Source organism: Zootoca vivipara, chromosome 16 (assembly GCF_963506605.1).
Source record: "Zootoca vivipara chromosome 16, rZooViv1.1, whole genome shotgun sequence".
In the NCBI taxonomy this organism is placed as follows: domain Eukaryota; kingdom Metazoa; phylum Chordata; class Lepidosauria; order Squamata; family Lacertidae; genus Zootoca; species Zootoca vivipara.
In genome coordinates this window covers 20,724,645-20,737,757 of record NC_083291.1, presented here as the reverse complement: position 1 = coordinate 20,737,757, position 13,113 = coordinate 20,724,645, and the positions used below count along the sequence as shown (strand labels likewise).

The window sequence follows — 13,113 nt, the reverse complement described above, 5'->3', positions numbered from 1 at the left end:
CTTAATGAGATGTTCAACCCTAGTTGAGCCTAGGGAGAATAAAAGAGCCTGCCTGGGTCGACCCAGAGGCCCATGTAGTCTAGCATCTTCTCATGGTAACCAGTCAGATGTCTGCAGGCCAGACATAACAATTCCCCTTCTCCTTCTCTGCAGAGACTGTTCTGGTTGTTCTCCTGACTTCCAAACCATGTACACAATAGCTCTCTAGTTGCTAAAACTGAAGGTGGTATTGGTATTTCCTATTTATTATATGTAGACCCTAACATTGGCCATCCAAAGAAGGGTGTTAAATAAGCCACCTTTCAAATCACCCAAACTAGGGTATTCATAGAAGGCAAAACCAATTGCCAATTATTTGTACAAGCTGACAGGTAGGCCTTATGATACACACCAAATGTCTGGAAAAATTTAAACCTCCTTCCAATATTGGCAGCTGCATTCTCTTAAATGAAAAATGAGGTGGAGAGTTAACCCTAATAAACCTTCTAAATATTCCATTAATCTTTTGAACATGCACTCGGGAAATGCATAATGAAATATTACAAAGTGTGTATATTATCTGTGGCAGAACATTCGTCTTACAAGTGTATTAACCATAACCCCAATACTAAATCTAAGTAGTGCCCATCTTCCCAAATCACTGAAGACCCCCATTATCAACCTTTTCAAATTCATTGTACAAATTTGATAAATATCTCTTGGAACACGAATGCCTAGATACGTTATGACCTCTGGGCACCAACAAAAGCAGCAAGTAGTATACAAAGTACCATACATACTCGAGTATAAGCCTAATTTTTCAGCACCAAAAATGTGCTGAAAAAGCCGCCCTCGGCTTATATTCGAGTGAGACGGGCGGCGGCGGAGAAAGGCACAGGACCGGGGGTTCGGAGAAGCGCTGCACTGTGCATAGCTGCCAACTCTCCCACATTCCCCGGGAAACCCCTGTTTTTCCGGTCGTTTCCCGCTGGCAGCCCGGATTTTAAAAACCCCATAAATCCCCCGGATTCTTACTGGCCTGGGGAGGCTCCTTCTGCGCATGTCTGGAGTCTCTGGACATGCACAGAAGCGATTTCTGGTGCAGCGGCCATTTTGGAAATGGGCAGAGCATGCGTAGAAGCCACTTCCGGTGCTGCTCTCCCCAGTTCCAAAATGGCCGCAGCACGACTTCCGACGCTGTGGCCATTTTGGAAATGGGCAGAGCATGCGTAGAAGCAGCTTCTGGTGCCACTCTGCCCAGTTCCAAAATGGCCGCAGCACGACTTCCAGTACCGCGTTGCTGCCGATCCCGGATTTTTCAATCTGGGAGTTGGCACCTATGGCACTGTGACTCTTCGAACCCCCATCCTATGCCTGCTCTGTGTGAGGTGGCGGGGAGGGAGAAGCGGCGAGAAAGGATCCCCGCCACTGCCGACAGCTGGGAAAGGCATAGGGTGGTATTTATTTTTATTTTTGAAATTTCCCAGTAGCTGCTGCGTTTCCCACCCTCGGCTTATACTCGAGTCAGTAAGTTTTCCCAGTTTTTTGAGGTAAAATTAGGTGCCTCGCCTCATATTCAGGTCAGCTTATACTTGAGTATATACGGCTAGATTATCTACAAAATGCCCACTGGCATTGATTTAGATTTTGACCAATTCATTGTATACTTTGAAATTCTACCGAAACTACTATTTTTATTAATTCAGGTATTAATTAATTTCAGTTCTACTAATAAGATCCACTCATTGCCCAAGTCAGCGAGATCCACAGCCTCTAAGGAAATGCTGTCAAGTTATGCTGACCTGAGAGACGCTACAGAAGCCCTGCTTCTCCCCCCAGTTGAAAAAGGGACATTTCACTAGCCTCCCTTCTCGAATAGGGAGGGAGCATTTGTAGGATTAAATGCTCCCTATTAGAGGAAAAGCCTTGTCAGCTGCAGGCCAGGCATATTTGCTAGTCTATGAAATATTCACGCTCTGGAAAAAAATTACCAGGGTCACCGGAGACAAACCATCTGGGGAGTAGCCTGCTTGCCAGCAGCACAGAATACAGGCTGCCATTTCCCCCCTCTTTCCCGCTTTCCCTCTCTATGAATCTACCTCCATGTTTAAAAATAATTTGCATGACTGCATTGTTGTTGTTGTTGTTGTTGTTAATTTTCATGCCTTCCTTTTACCATAAGGTGTCAGGGCAAGTTACAGTATAAAAATAAAATATTCAAATCAGTGTCAAAAATTGCAAACAGAAGAGCCGAGTGGGTCTAAAAACTTGGTTGTTTGGCTCAAATAATTATGCAGTTTGAATGAAGCAGACTTTACTTGGTTGGGCAGAGAGCAAACACATGGACTAACATAAATAAAAAATCAACTGTGCACCAAAATGTGTCCTTTAGGCTGCATCTCCCTACTTAAGTGCAAGGGAGATGTGTTGGCTTAAGACAGGCACCCCCAAACTGCGGCCCTCCAGATGTTTTGGCCTACAACTCCCATGATCCCTAGCTAACAGGACCAGTGGTCAGGGAATATGGGAATTGTAGTCCAAAACATCTGGAGGGCCGAAGTTTGGGGATGCCTGGCTTAAGAGATGAGCTGCAACCTCAAGAGGAGAGTTCCTATTGTGCTGGAATCCTGGTCGAAGGCTTCCTATTGGGGGAATCTGGTTGGCCACTGAGAAAACAAGATGCCATTGGCCTGATCCATCAAGTCTCCTCTTATGTACTTACGTGGCTTAAGAGATGAGCTGCAGCCTAGAGGGTTGCCCAGGGTTCTGTTGTGCTTCAAAAGCACGCAGCGCTCCAAAAGCCAGGTCTGCAGAAGAGCTAATCCTGTCCTTGGCTCAGCACCTTAGCACAAAATTGGCTAAGCAGGAGAAGACCAAGCATCATAAGAGAGAACCTGCCCACTGGCATCCCTTGATCAGGCAGATAGCGTGGCCCAGAGTCTGCCAACCTTTTTTGGCTGGTGGGAACATTTGCAAACTGACGAAACAGATGTAGGGTGCCCGGGAAGACTTCTGCAGGTCTGTGGGTGCCCAGTTGGAGACCTTTGGCAGAGCTGGCTCCATCACACAGGCACAGAATTTGGGCGTTACTCTAAAAAAAACATGTCTGCTAATAATTTGTATTCAAATCACACTTTTCAAAAGTCTTCAGACTTTTCATATAATCGTCACAGCAAACCTGCTGTTAACCTCATATTTCCGATGGAGACCAGGGTTGACTGGGCTTAGTCAGGACTTGAACGGGGGGACATCCAGCTTATAACTCTTTGCTAGCTCTTATTACATTGTTCTGCTTCGTGGTTTATAGCAGCCCCCTTCAATTATAGCTTGTATTTTCAGACTCTTATCCCTCTCTGGTCTTGAGTCCAATCATGCAATTGTTGGAAAAGGTGGTTGTCTTCAACTGCTTGGTCTTGTCTTCTGCAAATCTGTTGGCAAGCCCTGCGTCCACATGAGGCAAATGTTTTGCCTGTGTGAGCAAGGGCATCAGCTGCTTCTCGAGAGCAAGTTCTCCCATGAAAGCTCGCATTGAATGGGTGATAAACAAGGGTACACATGACTCATGCCCAAGATATGGGGAACCATGGGAACCATGCCTCAAGACTTGCAAGAAATCACTTGCAAAGCTGACAAATGCATTTGCAATTCCTTCCTCCTAGATCTCGTATATCCGATAGCGAGTAGGGCTTAAGACTAGCAATTATGCTGGCCCGCAAGAGATGAGATGGGGGTGGCGAGGAATAGCAGTGGATAGGAGCAGCTGCTGTACGGATATCTTTATCAAACTCATCACTTTTGTCTCTTTCATTTGGCAGAGATTCTTTTGGATACAACAGGAGAGACCTCCGAGATTGGCTGGACTGCCCACCCTTCTGATGGGGTAGGTACTCCCTGCCATTCTCTACTGCTTGTGATAACAACACACACACATCAAACACACAGAGAGGAGCAGCCAGCACAGAGGGATGTTGCTGCATCACTGCCCTCCTTACGGTGGAGTCGTTGCTGCTTATCAGTGCAAGGGGCGGAGGGGGGGGGCAAATTCTGGGCTGTGCAGTTGCTGCAGCAGCCTTAGACCAGAACTACTGTAGCTGTACTTGCACAGTCCCAAATGCGCTACCGCCCTCCCCGACCACGACAATGCAGGTTGTAAGACAGTAAAGTACAGTATCTAAGAAACAAAAGAAGCAACCAAAAACATGCATTAAAAACACGCAGCATCTAGAACCTCGCATTACAGATAATGCCCCAGGTAGAAAAATCATTAAGTGGTCCACCAAGACCTTCAGCAATCTTTAAGTGATTTTTTTGGGGGGTGGGGAGTGCGATGTAAGAGGTCCCCAAACCTCTCAAACCCCATAAGAGGTTTTCAAACCTCTCAAATTATAAAAAGCACTAATAGGGATTTCTGAGGTAACACTAAACCTCTCCACTCTTCCCTATAGCCTTATTGGAATTCCCCTATCCCTTGTGGGTTTTACAAATAAAATGAGAGTACTTTTCCAGCCCAAACGTGGCCCGGTATCTTCTTAAGCTCTGGGGTGAATATGAGACTTTTCTTAGTGTACACACCAGTAAGGGGTTCTCCTCACTTGAGCTTTCCCCACTGTCCCTTTAATGAGTATCCCCACCAGATGAGCAATAGATACCTCTGCTGGAAAGATCACACCGACGATAGTTTAAATGGCACTTTAACTTAACATTTAATGTCTTAAAATCTTAACGGTTGCATTCAAGTTTCATGTGTACAAGCATGTGGTTTCAATAGAACTGTTCTTGTTAATTATATAATTACAAACCTAACCAATTCCTCATCTACACCTGCTCTAGTAACCTACTCCACAACCTCCCACACGCTCCCGCTCCCAAAACCCTCTCTCCTCGAATTAACGGCTACCCATCCTCTTTAAACCCGTGGCTGTCCCGCCCCTCATGGAATGGAATGCCGTCAATCAACTAAGAGGCTGGGTTTAACACTTAACACCTTGGAGTTCTACTCAAGCCAGCCCAATCCGTCACAGGGAGCATTTCAGAACCACTGCTTTGGAACGCAGGCCTGAACCAGATTTTGAAGTGCAGACTAGATGGTTCTCTCCCCGCCCCCCCCCCCGAAAAGTTCTAGTTCAATCTGACTGAACGTTCTGTTGAAATTCTGGTTTCCTTTATCCTTCCAGCTAGATACAATCTGACGAAATAGACTTCAGCCTAGAAAACTTCTTGTCACAATATATTAGAAGGCTCTTAAGCTGCTATGGGACCCCTTCCAATGCTCCTCCCCCATGTGTCTTTTCCTCTGGAACTTTCAGCCATGGGTTGCCAAGGTCTGGGGACGGTGAGCGCCAACGTCAAAGCTCCTGTCACCACATCTCTTGGCTGCTGGGAGATGAGTCCTGGTGAGCTTGGAGGTTATCACACTTGCTTTGTGCTTCTTCTCCAAGGAAGTCAGAATGGCGTTCCTGGCCATCAAAGGAGCTGTATTTGAATGCAGACCTCTGTGTTCTGAGTTCAACACAACGTATTCATTCTATATTTTATAAATCACCTTAAGTTGAAAATGCATAGAATCTCAAATGACTTGAATTTTCAAGAATTTTCGAGGTCGAAATTTGCACGTTCAACTTGGGAGACATTTTCCCTCGAAAACCTAAGGCCAGGATAGCTCAGTTGCTTAGAGCGTGGTGCTGATAACACCGAGGTTGCAGGTTTGATCCCCATATGGGACAGTGGCATATTCATGCATTGCAGGGGGTTGGATGAGATGATCCTTAGGGTGACTTCCAACTGCAGATCTCTGATTCTAGTAGTCATCTGAGTTCTGGATACTAAACAGCCCCACCCCCTCCAAGTCCTATATATATTTTAAACTCCAGCAAGCAGTACAGTCTTTAAGCCAGGCCACAGGGACCTCCCAAGCATTGAGAGAGAGGGGACTTTGCAACCCTTGAGCTTGGGAAGCCCCCAGACACGACTGATCCATAGCTTAGGCCAGACCCATTTGTGCACTCTGGCTAAGCCTTGCACCCCTCTCCAGTCCATGCGAGTGTTGTCAAGACTAGGGGAAGGCTATTGCCAGTTACGGGAAAGCTGAAAACAACTTCTGTTTATCTCTCCTTCCTTAACTCCCGCTCCCCAACTCCGTACAGTGGGACGAGGTGAGTGTCTTGTATGACAGGAAGGACCAGATCCGGACCTTTGAGGTGTGCAACGTGGCTGAGCCAGGACAGAACAACTGGCTGCGAACTCACTTCATCGAGCGGCGCGGAGCCCACAGGGTCCACATCCGCCTCCGCTTTTCAGTACGGGACTGCGCCAGCATGAGGACCGTGGCCTCGTCCTGCAAGGAGACCTTCACCCTTTACTACCACGAATCGGAGGCAGACGTGGCCACCCTGGAGCACCCCGAGTGGCGCGAGGGTCCGTGGACCAAGGTGGATACAATTGCAGCCGACGAGAGCTTCTCGCAGGTGGACAGCACCGGGGAGGTGGTAAAGATGAATGTGAAAGTGCGCAGCTTTGGCCCGCTCGCCAAGAGGGGTTTTTACTTGGCTTTCCAGGACTCCGGGGCGTGCATGTCCCTCGTGGCTGTTCAGATTTTCTTCTACAAGTGCCCGGCGGTGGTGAAGGGCTTTGCCTCTTTCCCGGAGACGTTTGCTGGAGGCGAAAGGACTTCGCTGGTGGAGGCGCCAGGGACTTGTGTGGCTGACGCAGAGGAAGCCAGCGTGACGGGCTCCTCCGGGGTGAGGCTGCACTGCAACGGCGAAGGCGAGTGGATGGTGGCTATTGGCAGATGCGCCTGCCGGGCTGGCTACGAGCCTGCGGACGACGAGAAAATCTGCAAAGGTGAGCAACGGGCGGGTCGGATCACCTGCGGGTGCTTTTCAGCCTCATTGGAGCCATTGCTAGCGTACAGAGGCAGCCTGCAGGGGCTCATTTGATCTTGCCTTTGTCTGGGTGGCAGGTGATTTTGCTGCATCTGGTGTAGTAAGATAATTCCTTTGTAGGCTGCCCTCAAAAGAGTCTGTGAATATTGTGACAGCTCCTCCAAAATGCCACAAAAGTTGCTAGTCCACAAACAGTTTTTCCTAACATGCTCCGCTATCCATGTTAGTGGTTTGTGGCACGTCGGATGCCTGCAAGGGAAAGGGATCGTTGACATGGGAAGTGGTAGTTTCCAAGCCTGCTATATGATCTAACTCGTTGGTCTTTAGGCGGTACAGATCAAGCCATAACTTAGGGAAGATTGCACCGGCGGTTCTATGCCCATCTTTTGGTGACTGAACAAAGGGAGAAGGAAGAAAAGGATGTGATGGAGAGGAGATAATTTATAAGCCCAGGATTGGGGTGGGGTGGGGGGGATATATCAGACCGAAAAAGGTAAAAATAATAATATGGACGGTGCAGATATTTGAAAATGAATCCTGTGTTGCAGATTTGGGTTAAATGCATCTCATGTATGTTACCATTAAAGAGTTACTTTAAAATTCCATTCATTTGCCCTACCCAACACATTGATCTTCTAGAGCCATGGTTTCCAAGCTGGCTTTTGGCTGTGGCCCGGGGATGGTGTGGCAATAGCACGATTGCTGAAACATAGTCTAAAACCACTCCTCCAGCTGGTATCCTGCAACACTTGGAAAGCCTGTATTTTCAGTTATCAAATCTGTTCAGAACCCAATGATACTTGAGTCTTTAATAATTATGGATTTGATTCTCAGACGCCCACAAATTGCTTGTCTGTCCCCAGAGAGATAGAAAGCAAAAGAAGGGGGGGGGTGTCATGCCATAGGTACGCACTATGCTGGGGGCCAAGAGGTCGTTGGTTCAAGTCCTGGAATCTCTGTTGTAAGGGTTTGAATCTCAATCAGGGTTTGACTCTGGCTTCAGAAATGCTTTTAGAGGCAACCCTGGTTAACCCTGTAGCTAATGTCTCACTGAGTTACTGTGCAGTTAATGGCTACAGGAAAACACTAGATTACTACTAGAAGGGAGGAGCTAGGAGCCAGAAGAATGGGCCTGGCGGGGGCATGCAATCCTCTTCTAGCCCCCTCCTGATGGGGAGCATTACGTGTGCTCAGGCTCAGAATAACTTTTCCGGAACGGAAAAGTAATTCCATGTCCCGATGAGGTAGCAAGGACACATTTTTCATAGCCTGCCTGTGATTTATACAAATGATCATTCAGCCAGAGTGCTGAGGGTTAAGACGCTGTGAAGCCACTGCGGGCCGTTTATCGACTGTGCAAGTGTTACTTTTAATATGCTAATGTGGATTGAGAGAGTGGCAGATTTACTATTTTGGAAACAACATTCTTTCAGAGCTCATTTAAAGGACAGTCCACGAATTGAAGTAGTTCATGTCTTCTTGTTGGCTTCGTATTCAGCGGAGAGAAACTCAGGGGGAAAATGGGTGTGTGTTGCCAACTCTTTTTGAGTTTTAAGCATGTCAAGAATGCCATATCTGATCTCTGTCTTTCCTTTCAGCTGGAAGGCTTCCTGTTTCACTGAGGTGTGAACTGTTTGAGAGGTTGCTCAACCTTTACAGGAGTGGGGGGGGGGTGTTTGCGAATTTTGGATCTCTAAAGAGCTGGGCTTGCCATGTCTAGTGTCTGGAGATGCTTCCAGGCAACTGCTTATTGTGTGGTGTGCATGTGCCTCATGAATGGACATTTCTTGCAATGTACACACAGCGTTGCTGGCATAAAAAGGACAGCCAATATCCATCCGCCACAAATTAAACCAGGTTTACCCATTCTGAGAAAAATCTGATAAGTTTTTGTGACATTTCAGTGATGTGTTGGGTGCTAACAAGGAGTTAATAACCACCCTGAACATTCGGGGGGGGGGGAGCATACTGTATATTTCTCCATAACTCACACACAGCAATGCAAATAAACACCAGCATTGTATACAGTTGTAAACATAGTTCCTTTTAACAGTAATCACAATGCCTGTGTAGTTGTGTCTCGAGAGACCTTGGAACGCTCCTCCGGGAGCGAAGTGACTGCCTGAACAGTATGTATGGAGGTCCTGGGATGCCCAGACAACAAAATCCCCCTCTTTGCCTTGCTGATGTGGTCCAGAGGAAAGCAGAGCGATACGTTTGGCACCAGTTTAGCTGCAGGAGATGCTGGAAGGAGACATCCGACTGTCTTAGGGGCTTCACACCGCATTTGCGTGGGGTTTACTTCTTAACCCTTTTCTTCTCCCAAAGATATCTCACATGACAGTGAAGGTTTAGTATCAGATGGGCTACTTTCCCACGTTTGACTAGTCCCATCTGTCCCCTTTGCAGCATATGCTTGACCATTGGACCCACTATTGGTCTTGTCCATTCAATCCACTGTCTTTGCATGCGGGGGAAGTCCCTGACTCACCAAGGGTCTAAAACCCATAGGCTACCCTACCCTGGTTTAGTTAGCCAGTTACAGCTGTTTCCTGAGGTTTGGCTGTTGTCGCATGCTCAAAGCTTCTAGCAGCTTCTAAGAGACTTGAGTGTAGGGTGGGGACAAACTACCCCAGAAGGAGCACGATGTGTCCCCCACCAGAGGTACTACCCCTCCCCTAACGCCCCATACACCCTGGCTATATTAATAGTACACTTTTTGCCTATACAGGAAATATTCCAAGTAAATCATGCAGGAAATATTCCAAGTAAATCATGCAGGAAATATTCCAAGTAAATCATGTATCATTGCATCTCAGCCATAATTATAACAGAATTTAGCATCAGCGGCTTGGTTTGCATGTCATGTTAAACCACAGTTAATGTTTAACAAGAATCAATGGTGGACTGGTGTATCCTGCTCAAAAGTCCTTCCTTCACTTCTCCCCTACTCCTGACCGTGCTGTGCTGGGAGCAACAAGCTACAAGCTTTGCCTTGTCATGTTGTCCGAACCTTGTTCATGGTTTGCTTCCCTACAAACAAACCAAAAGCAGCAGCAGCCAAGGTTTGTTCTAGTTTCACCATGTTTGTTTGGGAGCCTGGGTGTGGATGACACGACAAATCAAGGATTGCAGTTGGTTGCACCTGGAAGCAGGTCAGGAGTGAAGCGGTGGCTTAGGGCTCATTTGGGTTAAGCCAGGGTTCAGCAAGCTATTTCAGCAGGGGGCCGGTCCACTGTCCTTCAGACCTTGTGGGGGGCCGGACTATATTTTGAAAAAAAAATATGAATGAATTCCTATGCCCCACAAATAACCCAGAAATTCTACTCATGTAAAAACACCAGGCAGGCCCCATGAATAACCCAGAGATGCATTTTAAATAAAAGGACACATTCTACACACGTTAAAAATATGCTGATTCCCGGACCTTCCGCGGGCCGGATTTGAAGGCGATTGGGCCACATCCGGCCCCCGGGCCTTAGTTTGGGATCCCCTGGGTTAAGCCATAGCTAAACTTAAACTATGGTTCTAATTTGACCACAGCCATTGTTTTAAACATCTCAGCATCAACATCGCTGCCACTTACAGGGGATGGACATTACAGGTGCACTGGATTGGCACTGCCAGTGTACCTGTGCCAACCTGACCTTATTGGTGCCCTCCCTATCCCAGTAAGCAGCTATGCCACTGCCACTGGGAGGCCAGTTTTGTGGTGACACCCCTCCACACTGGTTGCCCTTGGTCTTGCCCAATTAAGATAATTGGGAGATGCTCAGGCCCAAGTGGCAAGCCCCAAGAAGTAATGGAATTGGGGTGAAGAGCAGGCTGTTTGCCATGGGAGTTGTGAATAGCAGTGATTTTCAACTGGGAAAACTTCATACCGTGGATTGTATCCAGTGCTACGCAAGTAGAGTTCCATTTGTGCAATGGGACTTGGCCTTCCTCTCCTCTCCCTTCACCCTCCTAAAATCTCCTCCTGGTGGTACATAGGTCAGACATGCCATTGTGCAAGCAGGTGTCTGCTGCAGAATGCAAATGGCAATTTAATGCACAGTCTTGTTTTGGATATTAATTGTGGGTAATAATCTGGGTGCAGTGCAGAAAAATTACTGGTATCTCCATCATATTAATTAAGAATATCTGTGCTTCTGAATGGGGAAGTTGATAGGCCGCTAGTAGACAAACAAAGTGTATGAGATGCGTGTAACTGTAGTTTGTAGCTGCACTGAAAATATTTCCTTTGTGGATTAGTATCCCAAGCACATGGTGCTACAAGCAGGTATTTGTAGAGATAATGTGGAAGGGTTTGCCTATTCCTGGCACTGTTTCCTGTTCTGTGGGGCAGCCTTACCAGTGAAGTTCCCCAGTGCTTGTCCTTACTTGTCTTTTGGAGAGAACTCAAAATGTGTTTGTTTTAGCAAGCTCTTAATCTTCCCCGTAGGAGTTGAACAAGATCTGGCTTTGATTTTGGAAATAATGAATGTTTTGTTCTCGCTTTTTTATTTGTATTATATTAAAATTTATAATTGCCCCCATAAAGATAGATCCTTTTAAAAAAAAAGATAGTGCACAAAACAGTATTCAAGTTGTGATAAAAGTATACATGTTACAACTTGAAGAAATTTTAGCAACTTTTTACTGTTGAGATTTGGTGGAGAATAGCAGCATACAGATAGACTGAATAAATGAAATAGGTCCATAAAATGCTGAACTGGGCGACTTGGGTGCCACTAGCAGAGCAGGGTGCAAAGGTGGAGTCTTCACCACGCTTCAACCAACCTGCAATATTCCCATTGGCACCATACTTCTTATATTGGGCTTGTCAAAATGGCAAGTCTTCTTGGGGTTGGATAGGGGAAATATTTCCTTGGGAGAGTAGGCAAGAGCTGAAAGAATGCTGCTTTTTACACTGTGCTATTCACACGTAGTGATGGGTGAGCTAATCCACACTTCTCAAACCAAAATGCAATTGTTCTTTGAAATTTGCACTTTCCTGAATTTTGCAATGGAATTATTCAACCCAAGAATGTATATTCAAGTGCTCATGTTAGAGAAAAGTGTGTATAAAAAATGAATGTATTAGTCAGGAAAAAACCCCAAATACCAAAATGGTGAAAAAGAATCAGAAACACCCAATATCCCAGAAGAGGTGAAAGATGGAGAAGAAAGCAAAATCCCAGAAAAGGTAGAAGATGGTTAGAAAAACCCAAAATAATTGAAAAACTGTCAGAAAAACCTAATATACCAAGAAAGGTGGGAAATGGTCAGAAAAGCCTACCAGAATACCAGAGTACCAGAAAAGGTGGAAAAGAATAGATTGGGTGGCTGCCTGCTGTGGATGCTTTATATGATATTCCTGCCTTGCAGGGGGTTGGGCTAGATGGACCTTTGGGGTCCCTTCCAACTCTACAGATCTATGATTCTATGAAAATGCCACACAAAAGGGCATCATATTAGGCGGAGCTGCTTGAAAAAATATGTATGTTAGCTAAAATAGCGTACAAAAATGTTGGGAGAGATGCACACTAAAACACTGACAAGTTTTCATGATACTTGAAACAAAACAAAACCGTGAACTTATGTGGAAAAAAAATGATAAACAGATTTGATAGATTCGTTCATCCCTAATCTAGGATGGTTTAATTGGGTACCATCCCAATCCTGTGTGGGGTTTATAGCACAGATGTTTTGGATTGAGATGCCAGGAAGCCAATTTGCAGCTTCTTTTAAAATTCCTTTTATTCCTTTCCACTTCTTTGCTTTTCCATTTCAGGGCACATCATGTCCATCTCCCTGCAATTCCACTCGGGACATCATTTGACCTTGCTTAGTCCAATGTCAGATGCTTCTCTAGCTCTGCTTCCTTTTCTTTCTCCCCACTCCCCCTTCCTTAGGACTTGTCTTGGATCCTTGATTTCTCCCCCTCTGCTAATTTTTATTTTCATTTTCAGACAACACTTTCTTCTCTTTTGATATATGGCAGTTTTAGCTTCAAAGTAAATGCATGTTTCTCTCCTTTCATATAAATAAAAGAATAGGCTCCATCTTCTTGGCAGCTGCCCCTGAAAAGGCTAGCAATTTGCTTTCCCTTTCCCCCATTATTAAAAAATGTTCGGTCTCTTGGCAGATTCTTTTTTTCAAGGGCAAAGATGTGAAATCTTGGGGTGTCTTGTCTGCCGTATCTTTTTCTTTTTAATCAAGGAAGCAAGAAGCACAGTTCAAGACTTGCTGAAATGGGCTTTGAGCTCTTGAT

General features: G+C 45.9%; 1 protein-coding gene across 5 annotated transcripts in view; it reads left to right on the top strand.

The window, feature by feature from the left end:
- Positions 1-13,113, top strand: part of LOC118075359 (ephrin type-B receptor 5) — a 155,198-nt gene that overhangs the window by 58,116 nt on the left and 83,969 nt on the right. For all 5 annotated transcript variants that reach the window (XM_060268951.1, XM_035097271.2, XM_035097274.2 and 2 more), the window contains 2 exons: positions 3,795-3,859; positions 6,123-6,819. In XM_060268951.1, the coding sequence (XP_060124934.1) occupies positions 3,795-3,859; positions 6,123-6,819 (762 nt within the window). The remainder of the gene's footprint in view (positions 1-3,794; positions 3,860-6,122; positions 6,820-13,113) is intronic.